General features: G+C 44.3%; 2 protein-coding genes across 8 annotated transcripts in view; one reads left to right on the top strand and one right to left on the bottom strand.

The window, feature by feature from the left end:
* The window catches only part of arid4a (AT-rich interactive domain 4A), a 107,847-nt gene extending 92,526 nt beyond the window's left edge, over nucleotides 1-15,321 (bottom strand). The window contains exons 1-2 of one of the 3 annotated variants that reach the window (XM_086003269.1): nucleotides 15,214-15,321; nucleotides 14,142-14,196 (exon numbers count right to left, since the gene is read on the bottom strand). In XM_086003269.1, the coding sequence (XP_085859395.1) occupies nucleotides 14,142-14,147 (6 nt within the window). In that variant the 5' untranslated portion in view covers nucleotides 14,148-14,196; nucleotides 15,214-15,321. Of the gene's footprint in view, nucleotides 1-12,072; nucleotides 12,097-14,141; nucleotides 14,197-15,213 lie in introns of those variants that run through there. The other 2 variants (XM_086003270.1, XM_086003271.1) reach the window with 2 other exon arrangements.
* Nucleotides 15,322-15,419: 98 nt separating this feature from the next.
* LOC147109379 (uncharacterized) overlaps nucleotides 15,420-24,923 on the top strand; it is a 71,990-nt gene continuing 62,486 nt past the window's right edge. For 3 of the 5 annotated variants that reach the window (XR_015080263.1, XR_015080259.1, XR_015080262.1), the window contains exon 1: nucleotides 15,447-15,553. The gene's annotated coding sequence lies outside the window, so the exon portion shown is untranslated. Of the gene's footprint in view, nucleotides 15,554-24,923 lie in introns of all 5 variants that reach the window. The other 2 variants (XM_086003272.1, XR_015080260.1) reach the window with 2 other exon arrangements.

Raw genomic sequence — 24,923 nt, 5'->3', positions numbered from 1 at the left:
GGCACTATTGGAAGAAGAACAGGAGAGTTCTCCCTTGCAGCCTGGCCAATATTTATTCCTAAACCAACATTGCTGAAACAGATTATCTAGTCACTCATCTCATTGATGTTTGTGGGACTTTGCTGTGCTCAAACTGGCTGCCGCATTTCTTACATTAGAGAAGTGACTACACTTCAAAAAAGAAGAAAAAGTATTTAATTGGCTGTAAAGCGCTTTGGGATGTCCTGAGGTCGTGAAAGCCTCTATATAAATGCAAGTTCATTCTTTTGATGCAAAATGTGAAGAGATTTGTGGTTTAAATACCCCCCATTCCCAATCATAGTATGGACATGGAGAAGAAAATAAACAATAATTACACTGTAATGTGCCTATGGATGGCACTTAATGGCCCAGAAATTAGTGTCCCAACGCGCGAGTAAGCACCGTGTACTCACGCGTGGGACCGATGGAATTGCCGGTTTTCTGCATGCACAGCGCATGCGCGGGAAACCGGCATTTCCGATCCTCTGAACCAAGGGGTTCAGAGGTCGAACGCGTGCGCGCAGGAGTCTGCACGTGCGCGTTGAACTTCCTTTTTTTTTTCCAGGTTTCCCCGTGCGTGAAGGCCTCCACTTTTTACACTTTAAAAATGCAGACGTAAGGACTTAATTTTAAAAGGTAAGTGGTCTGTTAATTAAAATTAGAATTTTTTTTCCACAGGTTTATTATTTTTAAAGACTTTACAGTAAGGTAAGTGTATTTTTAGCCCCGATTTTTTATAAAATTATTTTTTCAAAAATTTAAATTATTGTTTAAAATAGTTATTTAAAGTTATTTATAGTTCATTTAAAAAGAGTGTGATTTAAAAAAAAAATTATTTCAAGTTTAAGTACTGTTTTGGGCGCCCGGAGTTTTCATGAGTTTGACAGTTCTTACTGTCAAACTCATGAATGGACTTTTCCCTCCTCCGATTGGTTGCCCAGTGCTCACGTGATCCCAGCCGACGCATCGCACTAAGTACGCCGCTGGATCACGCCAGCACAGCGCGCCGGGAGCTGAACCGGGCCACAGACAAGAAATCCACGCAGGCCCAGGCTTCAACTGTCGGCGCGCTAGGCAAGTGTAGGTCGGGGGCTTGCACCCGCGGGAAGCCCCCGACACGAATTTCTGGGCCTTTAAATTGAATCAGTTTTTCTAGAGGGAAAAGGTACCCCAATGCCAGCAGCACCAAAAGCCAGTCGCATTACTGAAATATCATGTAACTATCTGACACGTACAAGACAGTAATTCAATTGAGCATCTTGATGAAGTTATAAAGTACAGTGAACTTGTGCAATTTTTTAATTATCAACAAAATCCCAAAATGAATCACCAACAGCATTTTAAAAATATATTTTGTTGTTTGTACGATAAAATCTATTTCTGAACATAATTTTAGGCATTTTGTTTTGTGGCAAACACAGAGCAAGGTTAAGGAAGCATAGCCTGGAGGATTGCAAATGTTACACCTCTGTTTAAAAAAGGGAGAGGGGTAAACCCAGCAACTAAATGCCAGTCAGTCTAATGTCGGTGGTGGGGAAACTTTTAGAAAGAATAATCCGGGAGAAAATTAATTGGCATTTGGAAAAGTATGGGCTAATAGGTGAAAGTCAGCACGGATTTGTTAAAGGCAAATTGTGTTTGACTGACTTGATTGAGTTCTTTGATGAAGTAACAGGCGGAGAGGGTTGATGAGGGTAGTGCAGTTGATGTTGTGTATATGGACTTTCAAAAAGCATTTGACAAGGTACCACATAATAGACTTGTTAGCAAAATTAAAGCCCATGGGATTAAAGCAACAGTGGCAGCATGGATATGAAACTGTCAGTGTAGTAGTGAACGGTTGTTTTTCAGACTGGAGGGAAGTATACAGTGGTCTTCACCAGGGGTCAGTATTAGGACCACTGCTCTCTGATGTATATTAAAGACCTGGACTTGAGTATACAGGGCATCATTTCAAAGTTTGCAGAGGATACAAAACTCGGAATTGTAGTCAACAATGAGGAGGATAGTAACAGATTTCAGGAGGACATAGACAGACTGGTAAAATGAGTGGACACGTGGCAGTTGAAATTTAACACAGAAGCGTGAAGTGATACTTTTTGTAGGAAGAATGAGGAGAGGTAATATGAACTAAATGGTACAATTTTAAAGGGGGTGCAGGAACAGAGAGACCTGGGGGTGTATGTACACAAATCTTTGAAGGTGGCAGGACAAGGGAGAAGGCTGTTAAAAAAGTGATCCTTGGCTTTATTAATAGAGGAATAGAGTACAAAGGCAAGGAAGTTATGCTGAACCTTTACAAAATGCTAGTTAGGCCCCAGCTAGAGTATTCTGTTCAATTCTGGGCACCACACTTTAGGAATGATATCAAGGCCTTGGAGAGGCCTTGCAAGAGATTTACTGGAATGGTACCAGGGATGAGGGACTTCAGTTTTGTGGAGAGACTGGAGAAGCTGGGGTTGTTCTTAGAGCAGGGAAGGTTAAGAGGAGATTTCAAAATCATGAAGAGTTTTGATAAGAGTAAATAAGGAGAAACTTTTTCCAGTGGCAGAAGGGTCGGTAACCAGAGGACACAGATTTACGGTGATTGGCAAAAGAACCAGAGGTGGCATGAGGAAACTTTTTTAAACACAGCGAGTTGTTGTGGTCTGGAATACACTGCCTAAAGGGGTGATGGAAGCAGGTTCAATACGAACATTCAAAAGAGAATTGGAAAAATGCTTGATGGGAAAAAAATTACAGGGCTACAGGGAAAGAGCAGGGGTTTGGGATTAATTGGATAGCTCTACCAAACAGCCGGCACAGGTACGATGGGCCAAATGGGCTCGTTTGGTGCTGTATCATTCTATGATTCATAGCAATGCGTGACAATAGAAAAAAGTGCTAAATTTTCTACTTACTAACTGCAAATGGGTAGAAACTACAAACACAACTTGCATTTATATAGTGCCATAATGAAGAAAAATTTGCCACGGCATTTAATAGAGGCATAATCAAACAAAAATGGATGCTGAGACAAAGGAGGAGATATTAGGAGAGGTGACCAAAAGCGTGGTCAACAAGGAGGGTCTTAAAGTGGGAGAGGGATGTGAACAGTCGGAGAGGTTATGGTAGGGAACTACAGAGCGCAAAGTCCAGATGGCGAATGGCACCAGCTACCAATGGTGCAGTGAAGGGATGGGGTGTAGAAAAGGTCAGAGTTGGAGGAACAGAGAGTTCGAGCAGGGTTGCAGGAGATATCAGAGATTGGGAGGGGTAAGGCCATGAACATGAGAATGAGAATTTTAAATTGGAGACACTGGGAGCCAATGTAGGTCAGCATAAACAGAGGTGATGGGCGAGCGGGACCTGGTGTATGATAGGATATGAGCAGCAGAACTTCTGCGCATATAAAAACAATCCACGCACTATTACATAAATAAAATAAAAGGGAATGGTGTTCAGCCTAGTATAAGAAACACAGAGTGTTAGCATGCAGGTACAGCAGGTAAATTAGGAAGGCAAATGGCATGTTGGCCTTTACTGCTAGAGGGTGGGAGTACAAGAGTAAGCAAGTCTTGCTGCAATTGTACAGGGCTCTGGTGAGGCCTGTACAGTTTTGGTCTCCTTATTTAAGGAAGGATATACTTGACTCAGAGGTGGTGCAACGAAGGTTCACTAGATTGATTCCTGGGATGAGAAGGTTGTCCTATGATGAGAGTTTGAGTAGATTGGGCCTATACTCGCGAGTTAAGAATGAGAGGTGATCTCATTGAAATATATAAGATTCTGAGGGGGATTGACAGGGTAGATGCTGAGAGATTGTTGCTCCTGGCTGGAGAGTCTAGAACTAGGGGGCATCATCTCAGGCTAAGAGACTGGCCTTTTAAGACTGAGATGAGGAGGAATTTCTTCTCAGGGGGTTGTGAATCTTTGGAATTCTCTGCCCCAAAGTGCTGTGGATGCTCAGTCGTTGAGTATATTCAAGGCTGAGATAGATAGATTTTTGGACTCCAGAGGAATCAAAGGATATGAGGATAGGGCAGGAAACATGATCTTATTGAATGGCAGAGCAGGCTCAAGGGGCTATGTGGCCTACTCCTGCTCCTAATTCTTATGTTCGTAGGACTGAGACAGCTAACGTGAATTCTATATTTAAAAAAGGGAAATAGAACAAGCCCAGGGAACTATAGACCAGTTAGCTTAACGTCAGTGGTAGGAAAGATAATGGAATCTTAAGATGTAATAGAAAAACATCTAGAAACCGAAAATATAATAAATAGTCAGCATTGATTTCATAAGGGAAGGTCATACTTGACCAACCTTATTGAATTCACTGAAGAAGTAACCAAAAGAGTCGACAAGGTTAATATAGATGTAATATATTTGAATTTTTAAAAGGCCTTTGATAAGGTACAGCATAGTAGACTCATGACTAAGATCAGAGCATGTGGAGTAGAGGACCAGAAGCAAGCTGGCTACAAAACAGAAGAGAGAGAGCAGGGGTTAAGGGTAGCTACTCAGACTGACAAAAAGTGGGAAGTGGTGTTCCACAGGGATCGGTGCTGGAACCACTGTTGTTCAAAATTTACAATAATGATTTGGACTCAGGAATCGGAGTACAATCTCAAAATTTCCAGACAACACCAAATTGAGAGATGTAGTTATTACAAAAGGAAGAATGTAACAAAATATAGGAAGACATTAATAAGCTTGTAGAATAGGCATATAATTGACAAATAAATTTCAATATAGGTGTGAGGTGGTGCATTTTGATCGGAAGAACAAGGAGGTCACATACTTCTTGGATAATAAGAGTCTGAAAAGGAAAGCGGAACAAAGAGATCTTGGGATACAGATAGACAATTCACTAAAAGCAGCAGTGGCGCAGGTTAATACGACCATAAAAAAGCAAACAAAGCACTGGGGTTCATTTCTAGAGGAATAGAATTGAAAAGCAGAGAAATTATGTTAAACTTGTATTGAACCTTGGAGTAATGTGCAAAGTTCTGGTCTCCAGATTATAAAAAGGATATAGAGGCATTGGAGAAGGTGCTAAAGAGATTCACAAAGATGATACCGTAACGGAGAGGATATACTTATCAGGAAAGGCTGAACAAGCTGGGATTCTTTTCTCCAGAAAAGAGTAGGTCGAGGGGTGACCTGATAGAAGTCTTTTACACAATGGAAGAGTGTGATTGGGTAAACAACATGCATATCTATAGCGCCTTTAACGTAGTAAAACGGCCCAAAGGCACTTCACGGGAGCGTTATCAAACAAAATTTGACACCAAGCCACATAAGGAGATATTAGGACAGATACTTAGTCAAAGAGGTAGATTTTAAGGAACGTCTTAGAGGAAGAGAGAGAGGTGGAGAGGTTTAGGGATGGTGGAGTGATTAAAATCGAGGATGCACAATAGGCCAGAATTGGAGGAGCGCAGAGATCTCGAAAGCTTGTAGGGCAGAACATAAGAACATAAGAAATAGGAGCAGGAGTAGGCCAATCGGCCCCTCGAGCCTGCTCCGCCATTCAATAAGATCATGGCTGATCTGATCCTAACCGCCAATCTACTATCACAGAACCATCTCCTGAATCTAACAGAATTAGACACACGAAATAGGAGCAGGATCAGGCTACACGGCCCCTGGTCCCGCTCCGCTACCCACAGGGCCATGACCGATCCGAACCTAGACTCATGTCCAAATTCCTGCCCGCTCCCCGTAACCTTTTATTCCCTTTACTTCTAGGAAACTGTCTATTTCTGTTTTAAATTTATGTAATGATGTAGCTTCTACAGCTTTTTGGGGCAGCATATTCCATGGACCTACCACCCTCTGAGTGAAGTAGTTCCTCCTCATCTCAGTTTTGAAAGAGCAGCCCCTTATTCTAAGACTATGCCCCCTAGTTCTAGTTTCACCCATCATCGGGAACATCCTCCCCGCATCCACCCGATCCAACCCCTTCACAATCTTATATGTTTCAATAAGATCGCCTCTCATTCTTCTGAACTCCAATGAGTAGAGTCCCAATCTACTCAACCTCTCCTCATATGTCCATCCCCTCATCCCCGGGATTAACCGAGTGAACCTTCTTTGTACTGACTCGAGAGCAAGTATGTCTTTTCTTAAGTATGGACACCAAAACTGTATGCAGTATTCCAGGTGCGGTCTCACCAATACCTTGTACAACTGAAGCAATACCTCCCTATTTTTATATTCTATCCCCCTAGCAATGAAAGCCAAGGAGGTTACAAAGATAGAGATATAGAGAAAATGTTTCTGCTTGTGAGAGTCCAAAACTAGAGCTCATAAATATTAGTCACTAATAAATCCAATAGGGAATTCAGGAGAAACTTCTTTACCCAAAGCGTGGCAAGAATGTGGAACGCACTACCACAAGGTGTAGTTGAGGCAAATAGCATAGATGCATTTAAAGAGAAGTTAAATATGCACATGAGGGTGAAAGGAATAGAAGGATATGCTGATAGGATTAGATGAGGTAGGGTGGGAGGAGGCTCATGTGGAGCATAAACGCTGGTATATACCAGTTGGAGCTGAGTGACCTGTTTCTGTGCTGTACACTCGATGTAACTCGATGGAGGAGACCAGCTGATCCATCCGCCCTGTCCCATATAATTGTGATGCCTTATATCACTTCAAGAGACTCCCCACAATAAAAACAGATTTAAAAAACCCACGGCCAATTAGGGAGAAAAAATTAGAATATTCCTTATCAATCCCTCTATGCAATCAAAAGTACTCCAGGAGACCACATTAGCCATGAGATATTATTTGGTACCTACCTCTTATGTGACGCCTTCTCTGCCTCAGCCAGGAACCGATCCAGCTCTCTGGTATTTTGGATGAGCTGAAGGTTACAAAGCATGGAGGACGGAAGGTCAACCAAGAGAGCAGATATGGATGACAGTTTCAGTGACAGATGGACTGAGGTCGAGGCAGGTGATGTCAGAGCGGAAGTAGGCAGTCTCTGTGATGGGGAGCACATGGGGTTGGAAGTTCAGCTCGGGGTTGAAAGGACACAGAGATTGCAAACAGTCTGGTTCAGCCTAAGACAGTGGTCTCGGAAAGGGATGGAATCGGCGGTAACTGTACAAAGTTTGTGGTGGGGAGACCGAGAATGATGGATTCAATCTTCACAATGTTTAACTGGAGTAAATTGCAGCTCACCCCAGACTGTAGATCAGTCAAGCAGTCTAACAACACAGAGGTAGTTGAGGGGGCGAGAGAGATGGTAGAGAGCTCGAGCTGGGTATAGTCAGCAAACATGTGGAAGCTGACTCTGTATCTACAGATGACGCTGCCCAAGGGCAGCATTTAGATGAGGAAGCCAACTACAGATCCTTCAGGAACTGCAGAAGCAACAGTGTGGGAGCAGGAAGAGAAGTCATTGCTGGAGATGCTCGAGCTACGATCAGATAGGGAAGAGTAGAACTAAGCAAGGGAAATCCCATTGAGCTGGACAATGGAAGGCACTTGAGGAGGATGGTTTGGTTGAACAAGTCAAAATCTGTAGAGGTCGAAGACGGATAATGCATCACGTCACAGAACATGTCATTTGTGACTTTGGTTGGTGCTGTTTCAGTGCTGTGGCAGCGACAGAAACCTGATCGGAGAGATTCAAGTATGGAGTTGCGGGAAGGATGGAGGACAGGGAGGTACTCGCAAGGGCAGAGATCAAGTTGCTTTTTGTGAGGGGGGCGGTGGGGGTGTCGACAGCAGTTTTGAAAGGGAGGGATGACCCTATCTGAGGAGATGAAACCATTCACGATATCCACTGGGATGAAGGTCAGGAAAGGAAGTTGGGTGATCAGGTGTTTAGTGGGAATGGAGTCAAGGGAATGGGAGGTAGGTATCACTAGGAGAGAAAGTCGCGACAGATGCAGGAGCAGGGTGGATGAGCCTGGGGGGGCGGGTGGGTACGGGGGCAGAAGCAGCTGAATGAATGATCTAGCTTGTTATTGGAGATGAGAGTGGAAGGGGCAGGAGAAGGAAGTTTAAGGAGACGTTTGGTAGTGGAGAAAAGAAGCCGGGATTATCTTTAAACTAGCTCAATAAAGAGGATAGTGATGTATGCCTTGAAAGTGCAATAAATCATATGATAATAGTAATAACAACTTTTAGAGTTTACAACAGTAGCTCCAAACTAAGGAGCTCCGAGATCTGATTTAAATTTGATGCTGGTCACAAATACTTGCACTTCTCAAATGCAGATTAACTGCTGAAGTTTGCTAGACATTTTTCAGACTATTCCACTTACATGAAGCTCAACCAGTTTCCTACAGCAACGTTGATGCACTTCCCATTTTAGTTTTTATCATCTCCATATATATAGTAAAATTATATCAGTCTGCAAATGCTGATAATTCTACCTGTAGGGCACCTAAACTGAATTTTATCTAAGCTGTCAATTTATAAGCTGAACATAAATCAAAATAATTATTTCAAACAACTGTAATGTGAAAGTTGCAACTTTAAAAAAACACTTGAATTGCTGTATATTTTTACTGCTTATATAGAATAGACTATAAAATAAACAAACAAGCAGGCTATACCTGAAAGATGCTGAACTATTGTATTTGGACATTTGAACACAAATCTGTGACACCAACTATTTACACAAATTCCGACTAGTCACCTGGAGTTAAAACGTGTGTATAACGTTATAGTAAGCCAACAACAGATGATGTTCATCACACACTGGAATGCACTTGCATGGTTCCAAGATCAGTAGCCTGACAATGCAGAATTAAATCTCCTTCAATTATAATTCATGGCATGAAGTATAACTCAAAACTACAACTCTAAAGGATGAGAACAACAAAATATCAGACAAATCAGAATGAGCACTCTTATATATTCTAGACCGGTCAATAGGAACGTGTGAATGAGATTCCTATTCCTATGCACTGACACAATGCCTTATAGAACTTGGACTGGAGATACACTGGACCCACAACTGGCTAACTTATTAACCTCCTGCACTTCACTGACCTCCATACCTCCAGCACCAAATAGTTCTACCATCATGTTTAGTCTGGCTCTAAATGCTGTAAAGGACAGTCCAGTCAGAAAGAGTTATGTCTCTTTTTCAATCACAACAGATCTTTCAGGTTGGCCCACTTTCCTGATGTATTGCTTGTGAATCCTATAAAAAGACATTCCAAGCCAAGAAAGATTCTTAGATCATCCATGATGATTTTCAGAGTGTTATTATTTCTCCCTCAATTACCACAAGTAGTAATCTTTCACACCCCATACAAACATTTTTTCCAATTTCCTCCTCCCACATAAAATACGGTGGATAGCTTTAAACACAAATGCAGTCTGCAGCCCCAAGAAAGCTGAAAATTTTCCCCCTTCCCTCACCCTTCCTCCATTCATGCTGGGTTACGACTCCAAGTGACAGTAACTTTCTGGTACGTTATCCAAGTGTTCAATTTCCATGATCGTAACCTCATCTGATTTTAAGAGTTATATTTGTTACCAAAACTGTTTGTATTCCAGGTTTCGGAGCATCATTACAGCCACGTTTATAATGGTAATACTTTGCTGCTCTTACTTGGTTTTTGTATATTAGTTTATTTTAAAGTTTAATTTTTTTTTAAATAAAGCAAAATAATTTTGATTTATCTCTACAGATAAAATTGCTATATTATCAATATATATTTTTTTATTTCATCCAGTTTTAGTCCCTGTGGTGCCATGCACTATTTAACAGAGAGCTCAAGGTTTCCAGGTCTGTGCACTCATTCTCCATCTTCCTTCCCTGTCTGTGGGCAAAGTGCCTTGCCAAGCAGATTCAATGTAAATCTCTAAGCAATCACGATCACACAAAACTAAACGAGAAAGGATTTCACCTTCAACGTTAATGTCATTTCACATAGCCATTGTTTATTTTTTTAAAAGCTGCACAGTTTCCAGGCTCACTGATTGACAGTGCCACGGAAACACAGGGCACTGGTTTATCCCTGAAAATTTCCTATTCCTAGGAAAATTACTGACCAGAGGCAAGACCTTTCCCTGGTAGGTGAAAATTTGGACAAGTGAACCCCCCATATTGCCTCTTGACATGCTTCTAGTAGCTGGCTCAAGGCTGCATTGGTAGAAACTTGGAAACAAATTGTTAGCTCCCTCATTTGGACACATGTGTGCAGTTTACAGAGAAACCTAAATAAAAAGCCTGAAGTAATTTAATGAAAGGAAACTTTAGAAAAATTATTTTTCAAACTCTTCAGCGCAAGATTTAAAAAGTGAAAGAAACTTTCAAAAAGCACGAAGGATTGATCACAATAATGCAATCTCCTTCAGCCAACATGGTCTGGCTTCAATCTAACGCAACTATAATCTGCATCAGTCTATAATCGACAAAAAGTCCTTTTGCAATTACATGAGAGAAAAGGAGGTCTTTTTTTCTCAGAATGGTCAATCTAGTTTGACTAATTAGCAACAAAACTTACTCCTTGCATTTATATAGTGTCTTTCATGACCTCAGGACATCCCAAAGCGCTTTACAGCCAATGAAGTACTGTCAGCTGTGGCTCAGTAGATAGCACACTCGCCTGAGTCAGAAGGTTGTGAGTTCAAGTCCCATTCCAGGGACTTGAGCACATAAAGCTAGGCTGACACTCCAGTGCAGTGCTGAGGGGGTGCTGCACTGTCGGAGGTGTGTCTTTCGGATGAGACGTTAAACCGAGGCCCCGTCTGCCCTCTCAGGTGGACGTAAAAGGTCCCATGGCACTATTTCGAAGAAGCGTAGGGGAGTTATCCCCAGTGTCCTGGCCAATATTTCTCCCTCAACCAACATAACCAAAACAGATTATCTGGTCGTTGTCACATTGCTGTTTGTGGGAGCTTGCTGTGCGCAAACGGGCTGCCGCATTTCCCACATTACAACAGTGACTATACTTCAAAAGTACTTAATTGGCTGTAAAGTGCTTTGAGACGTCCGGTGGTCGTGAAAGACGCTATATAAATGCAAGTCTTTCCTTTCTTTTTTTTTGAAATGTAGTCACTGTTGTAACGTAGGAAACGCAGCAGCTAATTTGCACACAGCAAGATCCCACAAACAGCAATGTGATAAAGACCAGATAATCTGTTTTTTTGAGAGGTTGATTCAGGGATAAATATTGGCTGATACACCGAGTATAATTCCCCTGCTGTTCTTCGAATAGTGCCGTGGGATCTTTTACATCCACCTGAGGGGGCAGACGGGGCCTCGGTTTAACATCTCATCTGAAGGACGAAAGTAGATTTAATGTGAAAGCTGGCACTCTACAGGCTGTGTAAAAATAATGTATGCATCCAAATTGCACTTAAACTGCAATTTTTAAAGTTGAAAAGTAAAATCCGCACAAAAACATCCTCCAATAAAAAACAAAGGCTGTTGAAACCATTGAGAAAATAACTGAAATGTGACAAAAAGTTGTTGTTATTACATTTGTTAGCACTTGCGTTTTATTTTTGAAACACAAATATATTAATAGCAAGTGTTTGAACAAAAAGAAATCTCCCCTTTCTGTTCTTGCATGTCCATTTGCTTTTTGACTGGTCCACCAGATTTTATTTCACATGCGGAGATTGGGAAATCACCAATTAGGCTCAAATGTCATGAGTGGATTTATTACTGTAATATTACAGTATTAAATTAAAATGGGCTTATAAAAAATCTGATTTTTTTTTTCCCCCTTTGCCTCTCTTCTACTCAACTATATATTTTCAATATTTACTTTAACATTTGCATTATGCTTCATTTTAATTTTTCTTACCTTATGTAAAACAAGACTCACTCAGAGGGTACTTGCTGATGGCCAAGCATTCTAGAGCCACTAAGAGTTATTGTTTCAGTACTAGCCGAAGGGCTAACCCAATACAGTATCTGACTGACTTGGGAATATGCACCAAGTTACCTTGTGGGTTCCTAAAGAAAGCCATTAAACTATAAATGCTTCATTACTTTTGTGGGCTCTTCCACAACAATGTGAATCCATTTTCAAAATGCATTTATCTAAAAAAAAATACCTACCCACTTTTTGGAGACCAAACATTTGCAGTTGTCATCTGACCCACTATCAATAGGGATCCAATGCCTGATGAGAGGAATTCACTTATAAAGTTTGAGTTACCGGGATGGCAAGTTAGTGGACACACCTTTGCACATGTATCCAGCATGCTGATTTCGCTGTTCCCTCTTCCTGTCAGTACTTTTTTTAAAATGCAAGTTTGAAAACACACACATAAATGGTTTCAAAACAAGCACAAAACAACTCTTTCATCAATGCATTTTCAGATCACAAATTTTTAATATTAACTGTATTTGGAATTAAACCATTTATCTAGTCAAAAGTTAGTACCACATTAATGCTACAATATATGCTGGTAAACAACAAAGACAGAAGTGAGCAATTAGTATTACTAATATTTTATGCTTCTTCCAAGCAAAACAGGATTACTAATTAAATTTTAAAACACCAAAGATTAATATTTTGCTAGTTAAACCACTTATTAGGCTTCCCAAATATATGAAAATGTGCAATCTACTCCTGTTAATTCAAAGTGATGTTTTGCTTTATAAAACATCCAATTACCCAGCAGCTTAAATTAAGCAATGTAAACAGCGAAGGATTTCAAATTAAAAGTAGACTGTATTCTTAAGTAAAAACTCAAGTAAGATAGTTAGTTGAACCGATAAATCCCAGCACAATTTTCAAAACGATTTGAGAGGTTGGAAAGAGAAAATCACCTATCAAATTTAGTAGCAATCCAATCTTGAGGTCTGAAGTTACAAGTGTGTTTACTCACACATCACCCCAACAGTTGTCAAAATATCCATATTTAAAAGTAACGATGTAACTGGCAAGAGAAAGCCATGTACGCTTGTTATAGAGTCTATTTCAAATAACTAAGTTAGAGAAATAAGTAAAATATCCACTTAACAGTTCAACAAAATAAATAATCCCATCTTTATTATTAAGTGCAGTGCTGATGGAGTGCTGCACTTTCAGATGAGACGTTAAACGGAGGCCCCGTCTACCCTCAGGTGGATCTGAAAGATCCCACTATTCAAACAAGACCAGCATCATTCTCTCGGTGTCCTGGCCAATATTTATTCCTCAAACATCACTAAAACATTATTTGGTAATTTATCTCATTGCTGTTTGTAGGACCCTGCTGTATGCAAATTGTCTGTCATGTTTTGCTACATGACAACAGTGACTACATTTCAAAAGTACTTCATTGACTGAAAGAACTTAGAAATGTCCTGAGGTTGACGCTATATAAATGCTAGTTGTTGTTGTTCTTCAAATATGTTAAAGACACATCACATACACTCTTGGAAAAGAATAGATGTCCTGGCATACTGATATTTCTTACAATACATTTGTCATCTATTTTATTACTTACAAGCAAACTAATAAACTGAACCAGATCACCGTTCGCTGAATTCTGTTACAACTGGAAACTATCAAAAAAAAATCCAAACATTGCACACATGCCAAAAGACAACCCAAATGGCCATTAAACAGTTCAAAATTTCCTTTAGGCAAGTGCACAATGTTTGGAATTTTTTAGCAGTATCCAATTGTGACAGCACCCCTCAAACACTGATCTGTTTCAATGATATGTATGTAAAGATAGATTAGGAAGAAATTATTGAAGATGTACTCCTCTTCTTTCCAGGGGCATAGTGGGGTACAGTTTAAAAGGCACCAGCAGTCCTCCAGCATCTTACCCAATCGAGAACAAAGTTTGAGAGGTTCTCAACAAAATCAGTTTTTTATTCCCGACCTTCATTCTAAGTGCAATTTGAGTACTTCACATTATTGCTTGTTTTGAAGTGTTTTCTTAAGTTTCATCCATTAGTCTGTACTTCAAAAGGACAGTTATTGGTTATGTATAATATCTATTTTTAGATATTAACCAGAACAGTGCTCCAAACACTAGTCCTAGCATTATTACTACTCGATCTATTCTACAGTTCAAATAACTGTCTTAAAAAGAATATTAATCGGTCTGAGACGGTCAAGCATTACCACTGTGGACAAAAATAGTTAACATAACTCTTTCCGTCAAAAGAGAAACATTGTCAAGAAGTAATGGAGTCAATGCAAACAACTTACCTTCATTTTCGGGTGTTCTATTTACGTGAGTGCTTCCAGCTCGAAGTTGTGATCACTGCAGTTGAGAAAAGGATACGATCAAAGCATGTTCGGTAAGATTAAATTGCAATCTACAAGAACTCTACATGAAGAAACAAGCTTCCAATGCACCGAAATGTAAATAGCGTTTTTCCCCTCATTCTACACTACTCGTCTCATAAAGGGGAAGCTACGAAGTTCACACCCATGAAATGATTATACAACCTATTAAATAAATTACTGGGAGATCAATGAAGGTACAATTAAAACCGAGTGTGGATTTTGAGGACAATTTAACTGCCCCTTCCCGCTTGCTCCTCCATCCTGTGTCACGTCGCCATTGCTCTCTCGCTTTCTGCACCATGTCAGTTCAACAAGCTCAGATCCTGTAGTACAATTATGGAGGTGTCCCGGCAAATCAGTCGCCTTCTCCGCTCATAGATCGACAGCCAAACGCACCCTCCCCCTCCAACACCCTCCCTACGAGTAGAAATCGCTCGTTTACCACGACTTTTCCTTTGCAGTACGAAACGATTGTAGAAACGCACCATCTGGAGAGGAGCAAGTGAGGCCAGTACTTTAAAACAGGTCGATGGGAAACAGTGGCGAAGTTAAAAAGAGGATTGCTGCCTCGGACCGCCTTTCAAGCCCGTCCCCCCTCACATCTAAAGGCGCTTTAACAAAAATCGCGACGATCGAGGTTCTGCACATGAATAAAAAAAACACGAAACCACCGTAAACATACAAGTCACCTTCCTACTGTCCCAACAGATTAAAAACCTGGGTTTTTAATTGAACTACCGGTCCAAGGGAGCAGGAAAATGCGTGCACAGGCGGGTACTGGAGAAGTCGGAGCTGACTGCCATTCAATGCCCACCTACGTTCACTTTAAACCGAGAGAAGGGGGGAAAGGGCTCCAGCGGATTCACCTCAGCTCCCCAACCGAAAACCCAACCAACCTCCGCCCACAACGCTATTTAAAGGCAGATTTTTTTTTGCACTAACACCACAGAAGTGAAGGGTTGCCCGGCAGCTTGGAGAGCCGCATACTCACATACATCCACCGCTAACGTCCACTTCCCCAGGTCCCAGCGAAAACCGAAATAACAAGCTGTTGAGCGAGCCTGCCCTTCTCGAACTCCGATTGGCTGAATGTTGAGCAAGGCGACCGCACCGCGCACTGATTGGCCGCGCGGTCACATGGAAACGGGTCCGAGCGGCGGCTCAGGCCCAGGGTGCAGCGCATCCCCCTCCTTCTGCGCATGCTCCATAGCCCGGGACGGCGCTCAAGCCGTGCGCCTGCGTAGATGGGAGAGGTACTCCGGCGCCATCTTGGTGGCGATTTTTGCTGTTTGAGGTCCTGTTGAAGCAGTAGCGACCGCGAGGAGGATGAGGTGGGTCAGGAAATTCTTTGCTTTTAGCTGCTAGTTGGCGGGTTGGACGTCATTTTTTCATCGAGGGTGTTAGGATATTGTCTAATGAAAGTTTTAGGATTGTTAGGGAGTGTAAAAAAGGTTCCGGAGGGTAAAAATAAAAGGTCAAATGAAGGCTATTTCTGTTCTCGTCATTGGGGAGTTGGTTTGGTTCAATGGCGTCTTTAGCTGTTAGTGCGTCACCGAGCTGTTACGTACCCGGAAACAGCTGCAGCTGTAAATAGTGTGCACGCGGCATGCGCGAGGGCTTTTCTGCTGTCAGTTGTGCAGAGTTTTTACTACGGCAGGCCACTGAAGAACCTTAGCAGTAGCAGAAAGACCACTAGAATATAAAATCTGACCCACTCAATGTGAAGAACGCATTAATGTGCTGTCATATTCAACAACAACTTGCATTTATATAGCGCCTTTAACGTAGTGAAATGTTCCAAGGCGTTTCACTGTTCGAGTGGATATATTGAGAAACTATTTTATGTACCGTGAAGATGCATCTATAACTTCCTTTCATGGCTATCTTAGCTGTTAAAGTACATTTATCTGAAAAAGTAGCCTGACGGTGCGGGCAAATAATGTAGGCTCTTAAAATTGACTACCCTACAGATTTTTAGGTGATCTATTTTAAGGGTAATGTTAAGGAATCTGAATCTTTAAATTGCCTTTACTCTTCACAAACTCTCTGACCCACATCCAAAACCATCTCTTGTGGATTCTACTCTTCTGAAGTCTCGATCACTTTTTTCATTTCTGAGCATGTCTCTCCTACTGTCCTTATCCTCATGCCTTCTAACTCTTCTTCTCACAATCTGACCCTGGGGGGAAAAATCTTAACCCTTACTTTACATTCAAATTTCCAATTTCTTCTCCAGTCCTTCAGCTATCATGACACATCTTCCACAGTTGAACTGCTCTCTTGCCTCTGATGCTCTTGTTTACACCAAATTAGCCAATTTTTGATCCCTGTAGTTCCCCCAGTACATTTCCCATCTTCATTGCCTTAAGTTGGAGCTATAACTTTGTGCGTAGTGCATAACCGGTAGTAATTCATCAATAGATCTAACTTGACCATGGTAAGCGTACCTCACTCTTCTCAGCCAATTTCTCCCACTACCCCAGGATCATCCTGGAAGGCAAGGACAATGCAAGCTGCCTTTTCTCCATGAGTAACCTGCCTCCTGCTCCAATACTTGGTATTGAGATGTACCTTCATCTCAATACTAAGTATGAAGAGTTCATTGATTTCTTCATCTCTTTTATCCAAAGCTCCTGCCCTTCTTTCTCTTCCCCAGTTCCTCATCCACCCTACCTCTGATCTGTTATTGTTGTGCAAGTTAGATCTCCTCTCCAAGCACTTCTTTTCCATGGGATCCACCTCTTACTCTATTGATTTCCCCCTGCCCTGCCCCAACTCAACTGATCACTCAATAGCTCCTCCTGTCTTCCATGCTTGCTGGCATTGTAAATGGATCTCTTTGCTCAGGCGCTTTCACAAATTAATATCGCTGCTTTCTTAGCTGCAAGACGCTTGCAAACCAAAACCGGCATAAATACAGATCCTTCAGCTGTCCTGCCTGTCTGGTATTCATTCTGTTGCTTATATTTGTCAATGTTGTTTTGTCTCCCCTCTCCTCCATTATCCGTTGCAGTAAAACAACCATGAGTGCTGAATAACAGGATTCACATTGATAGTGTTACAAATTTGTGTGAATGTTCCTTTTTTTCCTTTAAGAGCAAGAAAGATAGCTGCATGATGCCTAAAGAAATGTGATTTTTTTTTTAAATTGGAAGGGGACCAGGAAGACGCTAGAGAATAATTTGGTATAGTTTTGTGGACACTGATTCCTCTGCTATATTGCCTAAGTGGTCATTCTTCATATGAATGTCCCAGCAGAGGCATCATAATCAAGCATAAACCCATCCATTCATGCACTTAGCAGCAGGGGCTACTGGACATTAGTCAGGAGTGAGAATTCTGGCCTGCAAGTCAGAAGCAAGCAAGAAAGAACATGCATATACATAGTGCCTTTCATGACCTCGAGACTTCCCAAAGCACTTTACAACCAATCAAATACTTTTTGAAATGTAGTCACTGTTGTAATGTAGGAAGCATGGCAGCCAATTTGTGCACAGCAGGTTCTCATAAACAGAAATGCAATAGTGACCAGATAATCTGTTTTAGTGCTAATGATTGAAAGATAAATATTGGCCAGAACTCCCCTGCTCGTCTTCAAAAAAAAAAGTTAATGTCCACCTGAGAAGACAAGCGGGACATTGATATAATGTCGCATCTGAAAGACAGCACCTCCGACCAATGTTCCCTGTAATTTTTTTCGGGGCCACATGGCCCCTTTAATGACCTTTAGAGCGCCGTGCGGCTGCGCAGCTTAAAGGGAACATTCCCTCTGACAGTGCACCACTCCCTCAGTGCTATACTAAATTGTCAACCTAGATTGTGCTCAAGTCTCTAGACTAGGACTTGAACCCACAACCTTTTGATTCAGAGTTGGGTGTGCTACCACTAAGCCAAGACTGATATCCTGAAGGACACCAAGGAAGCTGCATTACTCTTCCAGTGCCACCTTAACTGAGATTGCCTTGCTCCGTACAGGCCATCAAACAAATCTGGGATTTTCCTGTTTCGTATGGTTGAGCACCACACATGCATTTGCCCACTGAGCTGCAAGGGAATATAATCCATTTTTTGAAGGAAGCTTTGTTTTCACAACTCCTTTTCTTACCATACTTACATGCTATAGTCTTTGGGGAAGGGGGAATTGGCCAATATTCCCTTACACTAATTCTAATTTAGCAAACAAGAACTCTTAATCTTGAAAATGTAGCTAACTGTTTTTTGAAGTATTTTCGTTTTAACTTTTCCCAATCCAAAATGTTGTTGCTTCTCAAAGCGAGGGATATAAGTGCAGGGGAATGGAACTCCTTTTGTCATCCAGTGCCAAGATATAAATGTGTACCGGGTGCAGAGTAAAACTCCCTCCACTCCACCCAACAATATAACTTAATCCCAGTCACTGAGCATTCCACGTTGCACCAAAGTGAACTTTCTACTTCCCATGCCAGCTTCCCTTATGGTCGTTCAGTGAGAGTTTGTGGAGTTGTGTGCTGTGAGCCTGTAAACATTCAGACTGCATTGAGGTTGGCAAAATTGTCTCGAATTGAATTCTTGCAGCTGGCAAGGAGAGGGAAGGGAACTTTCAATCAATCCGTCTGGACTTGGTTCAAAACCTTGAGGTGAAAGGACACACCGTACATCACAACAGACATCTGTTTTAAACTTGTATTTCCCCTTTAGCATGGAGGAAAGCTGTTTTCTAATTTTGCAATAGGTAACCGTTATCAGATCTGATGGAGGGAGTTGACTTTGTTGTCATTGCCCCAATTCTTTTGACACTGGCCAACATCAAAACTGGTTAAGATTGAAATAAATACTGCAGTTCACCATATTTCAGTTGTGAAAGACATCTTCATCCACAAAAGTCCAATGCACCTGGTGAGCAGCAGAATCTCACAGACTGGGAAAGTAGCAGGTCCCTTCCCTAGGAGGTTCTATAAATAGTCTCAATCCCTCTGGCTCTGGTCGGAGAAAAATAGATACATTACCTGCTCTTGTCACATCATTCCTGCTAGGGCTAGCACTGCAACATCTCTTTTCGAGATAGTGTAATTACAGCATGATAAGTTTACATAGGCAACTTCCATTAACAATGTAAACATAAGTTATAATGGAAAAATTTGACAAACTTTGAGCAAATGGAAGACTTTTTAATAAAAACTGGTGGATCTCCCACAGCGTCCCCCTCAGGTGGGCGTAAGAGATCCCATGGCAATATTTTGAAGAAGAGTAGAATCATACAATGGTTACAGCACAGAAGGAGGCCATTCGGCCCATCCCGGCTCTCTGCAAGAGCACTTCAGCTTGTCCCACTCCCCTGCCCTTTCTCTGTAGCCCTGCAATTTTTTTTCCTTCAGGTACTTATCCCTTTTGAAAGCCACGACTGAATCTGCTTCCACCACCCTTTCAGGCATTGCATTCCAGATCCTAACCACTCGCTGCGTAAAAAAAAGTTTTCCCTCATGTCACCTTTGGTTCTTTCCCAGTGTCCTGGCTAATGGTCTCTGTCTTTTTTTGGTGCCACACGTCCCATTCAAAATACCACGCATTGAAAAGCCGGCTGCGCGGGATCCCTGGAACGCTGCGCGGTTTAAAGGGAACATTGGTCCTGGTCAATTTTTATCCTTCAACCAACATCACTAAAACAGATTATCTGGTCATTATCTCATTGCTGTTTGTGGGACCTTGCTGTGCACAAATTGACTGCTGCATTTCCTACATTACAACAGTGACTACACATGAAAAGTACTTCATTGCTGTAAAGCGCTTTGGGATGTCCTGAGGTCGTGAAAGGTGCTATATAAATGCAAGTCTGTTTTGCTTTTGGTGGAGCTTGGGAGGTGCTACTGTCGAAGCCTTGGCGAGTTGCTATGGTACGACAATGGTGGAGAGATTGGATGTTTAAGCCATGGGGTCGGCTACCGATCAAGCGGACTGCTTTGTCCTGGATAGTGCTGAGCTGCTTGAGTTATGTTGGAGCTGCACTCATCCAGGCAAGTGGAGCGTATTCCAACACACTCCTGCCTTATAGAGATGTGTGAGAAGTCAGATGGTACCTCTATTTAATGTCTCGGGTTTACATTTTGAACTTTGAAAGGAGACGGCAGAGGAAGACATTTTAGAGTCAAACAACGTATTAAAATCTAGTGCAACAGCATACTTGGTCACAACTTCACGATATGTCATTTAAAGTAGGACAGGTTAGGGTTGTGTTTAAAGTGGTGAAAAGCAAATTTAGGAAGATCAGGAACTTCATTTTCTCAATGAATGACGAACACTTGGAATGTAATGGAAGCAAAAATCCAACATAATTGAAAAGACAGGATGTAGAGTTTTCTAAAAGGAAATGGGAGTTGAAGTAAATTAATGTTAAATAGTATATTTAAATGCATTAGTAAATATTTTATAGTCACAAGATAATTATGCACGAGGAAGACATATTGAGGTTAAACCAGGGTCCCTTCTTCTCCCTCGGGTGGACGAAAAAGATGCCATGACATAAGTGAAAGAAGAGCAAGTGAGTTTTCTCCTACGTCCTGGCCCAACATTTATCTCTCAACCAACGTCACTAAAACAGATTATCTTGTAATTTATCTCATTGTTTGTGGGACCTTGTGATCAAATTGGCATTGGGAGTTAGGGTTTGAAACTCAGAATTATTTTTAAAAGAATGAATAGCTTTCCTCATGCATATTTACCATGTGATTGTATAAAAGTTATAGAACGTACCTACACGTGTGTTACATCAAAAGAAAGCTTACGATTCCGGAACGGTCATAAGCGTATTTACTTTTCGGTGAGACAAAAATTGTGCCGACGGTATCCAAAAAAGGTTCAAAATTCCGCTCATTATCCACTCATTAGCATTGAGTGACATGAAGGTTGACCAATCGTACAGTCGAGCGACCCGACGGTTGACCAATCGCTGCGTCACGGGGGGTGGGTTCATTGCGTGTGCGGGCGGGCCGTCCTAGAGTTGAGTGACGTGATGATTGACCAATCCTACAGTTCAGTGACCTGACGGTTGACCAATCGGTGTGTGTGTGGGCGGGCCTAATCATTCTGAACTGAGGTGAGTGTCAGCCATCTTGATTCCAAACTCTTCATTTCTTTTTCCCATCGGGGTTTTATCTTTTTTTAAAAACAATACAAACATTTCGGCCATTTCCTCCACACTTGCATTGGAAATCAACTTTTTTTTTAAAAAACCCAGGGAGCGCTTTCCAACAAAGACGTCGCGGTTTTCATTCAGAGGCAGACGGGGGTGGGGAGAACGTTTAATGGATTTTTCCCCGCTTTAATTACTGACTTTTAAAAATTTTACTTCAGTTTTTTCCTAAAACTACAAATAAACTCTCTGTTCATAGCTCCTTATTTCTCTCGGGGTTTTATCTTTTTTTAAAAAAAAAACATTTCGGCTCCTTCTCCTCACGTCGCTTAGCAACAGTAACCAGGGAAGCCTCAGTCCAACGTGACAAAGAACGACTACAACTACCAGCATGCTGTGTGCGTGCTGCACATGCGCATTCAGGGTGTAACTCGGCATGCTCCGACTCACTCGCTCCCTCCCTCCAGTCCCGGGCGGCGTCTCAAGCCCGAGACACAGAGCACGGTAGCGTAGGCCCAGCCGCAATTGGCGGTCTTCAAGCCGGCTCGGGAAGGCGGGGCACGGGAGGGTGGGGGGCGGGGCTCGGGAGGGCGGGAAGGGTTACCCCAGCAACCGGGCCCGGCCCTCACAGCCTCAAGCCGGCTGACGCCCGTTCCCGGGTCTTGGCTCCAGCTGCAATCGGCGGTCTTGAAGCGGACTGGGGCTCGGGAGGGCGTGGCTCGGGGGGGGGGGGTTACCCCGGCAACCGGGCCCCGGCCCTCACAGCCTCAAGCCGGCTCACACCCGTTCCCGGGGCTTGGCTCCATTTCTGGCCACGGGCTACTCGCCCTCCTTCCCTCTGTCTCTCTCTCTCTCTCTCTCTCTCTCTCTTCCCCCTCCCCCCCCCTCTCTCCGACCCCCCCCCCTCTCCCTCCCCCACCCCCTCTCTCTCCCCCACTTCCCCCTGGTCGCTCGCTCTCTCTTCCCCCCCGGTCGCTCTCGCCCCCCCGCCCCCCCCCCCCGGTCGCTCGCACTCTACCCCCCCGCACCCCCCCCCCCCCCCCCCCCGGTCGCTCGCTCTCTTTCCCCCCCCCCCCCCGGTCGCTCTCTTTCTCCCCCCCCCCCCCCCCCCCCCCCGTCTCTCTCTCTCTCTCTCTTCCAACAACAACATGCCCTCAAAAAACCCTCGGCGCCGCCGGGCACTTCAGCTGGTATATATAAATATAAAAGGAAGATAGTGGTGTCTCTCAGTCTGTCTGTATGTATGTCTGTCTGTCTGTCCGCTATACACTCAAGTTATAGAGCGTACCTACACATATGTTATATCAAAAGAAAGCTGATGATCAGGGGAGTGTCATGGGCGTATTTACTTTTTGGTCAGACAAAAATTGTTCGGACAGTATACAAAAAATGTTCAAAAATCCGCTCATTAGTGGTTGGCCAATCCTACCGCTCATTAGTGTTGAGTGACGAGATGGTTGACCAATCCGACAGTTCAGTGACCTGATGGTTGACCAATCGGTGCATCACGGGGGGCGTTTCATTCCGTGTGTGGGCAGACCTAATCCTGCAGCCTCCTGAAACGTCGCCGCCATTTTTTTAATACCGACAGCGACAGCACCAGCACAACAAACCCCCACATTGCGGCTCCGGCACAGTATCCCACTCCCGCTTGGCGTTTCAGCAGGATTCTTGAGCAAAGGTGCAGAGAGACGACTTCCCTCCTCACTCCTCTCAACTTTATTCAAACCTCCAGACATTAACTCCTCAAGCGGTGGCGGCCGGCCGGAGCGGATCAGCGATGGTGCGCGGTGCGGCGGGCCCAATGGGCGGCCAGGGCCGAGGACTCGGGCTTTCCCCCCCTCGTCCCAGGGCTCGGCTCCGTTTGCGGCCGGGGCCTCGGGCTTTCCCCCCGCCCCCCCCGCCCGCCTCGGCCCGGTCCCGGGGCTCGGCTCCGTTTGCGGCCACGTGCCGGGGACTCGGGCTTTCCCCGCCTCGGCGGTGGATGAGCTGCCTGCAGGCCTCGAAGCCTCGGCCTCTCCTCGCCAGCCACGCCTGAGCTAGGCATCGCCCGTCCCGATTCCAAACCAGCGGCCCGCGATTGCCGCCATCTTGGTAAAGGCGGGCGGGACAGAGCAGAGCGCAGCCATCGCCGCCATCTTAGACATGGGAGAGTAACAGCTAATAATCCACTGTGCTAATCTCTTTTTTTTTCTCTTGGTAAGTGCAAATAGGACTTTCCAGGTGGTGGGTGTGTAGGAGTTCAAGCCTGCAGCTCGAGCCGCGAGCCTGGCCAGATCGCTCGCCGCCATCTTTGATAATGGCAGCACTTCAATGTGGGGAAACAACAGTGCCATATTTGATCCTGACGGCACGACAATTTCCTCGTGACGCCATCTTTGATCATGGCGGCACTTCAATGTGGGCCCCAACAATGCCATCTCTCTCTCTCCTTCCCCCTCTCTCTCTCTCTCTCGCTCTCTCTCTCTCTCCTTCTCCCCCCCTCTCTCTCTCTCTCTCCTTCCCCTCTCTCCTCCTTCCCCTCTCTCTCCTTCCCTCTCTCTCTCTCTCCTTCCCCTCTCTCTCTCTCCTTCCCCTCTCTCTCTCTCCTTCCCCCCTCTCTCTCTCCTTCCCCCCCCTCTCGCTCTCCTTCCCCCCCCTCTCTCTCTCCTTCCCCCCTCTCTCTCTCCTTCCCCCCTCTCTCTCTCCTTCCCCCCCCTCTCTCTCTCCTTCCCCCCCTCTCTCTCTCCTTCCCCCCCTCTCTCTCTCCTTCCCCCCCTCTCTCTCTCCTTCCCCCCCTCTCTCTCTCCTTCCCCCCCTCTCTCTCTCCTCCCCCCCCTCTCTCTCTCCTTCCCCCCCTCTCTCCTTCCCCCCCTCTCTCTCCTTCCCCCCCTCTCTCTCTCTCTCTCTCGCTCTCTCTCTCTCTCCTTCCCCTCTCTCTCTCTCTCTCTCTCTCTCCTTCCCCCTCTCTCTCTCTCCTTCCCCCCTCTCTCTCTCTCCTTCCCCCCTCTCTCTCTCTCCTTCCCCCTTCCCCCCCCTCTCTCTCTCTCCTTCCCCTTCCCCCCCCCCTCTCTCTCTCCTTCCCCCTCTCTCTCTCTCTCTCCTTCCCCCCCTCTCTCTCTCTCCTTCCCCCCCTCTCTCTCCTTCCCCCTCTCTCTCCTTCCCCCCCTCTCTCTCCTTCCCCCCCTCTCCTTCCCCCCCTCTCTCTCCTTCCCCCCCTCTCTCTCCTTCCCCCCTCTCTCTCCTTCCCCCCCTCTCTCTCCTTCCCCCCCTCTCTCTCCTTCCCCCCTCTCTCTCCTTCCCCCCTCTCTCTCCTTCCCCCCTCTCTCTCCTTCCCCCCTCTCTCTCCTTCCCCCCTCTCTCTCCTTCCCCCCTCTCTCTCCTTCCCCCCCTCTCTCTCCTTCCCCCCCTCTCTCTCCTTCCCCCCCTCTCTCTCCTTCCCCCCCTCTCTCTCCTTCCCCCCTCTCTCTCCTTCCCCCCCTCTCTCTCCTTCCCCCCCTCTCTCTCCTTCCCCCCCTCTCTCTCCTTCCCCCCCTCTCTCTCCTTCCCCCCTCTCTCTCCTTCCCCCCCTCTCTCTCCTTCCCCCCTCTCTCTCCTTCCCCCCCTCTCTCTCCTTC

This window comes from Somniosus microcephalus, chromosome 12 (genome assembly GCF_052327205.1).
Source record: "Somniosus microcephalus isolate GS21.2 chromosome 12, FLI_Smic_1.0, whole genome shotgun sequence".
In the NCBI taxonomy this organism is placed as follows: Eukaryota; Metazoa; Chordata; class Chondrichthyes; order Squaliformes; family Somniosidae; genus Somniosus; species Somniosus microcephalus.
This window is presented reverse-complemented; position numbering and strand designations above follow the sequence as displayed.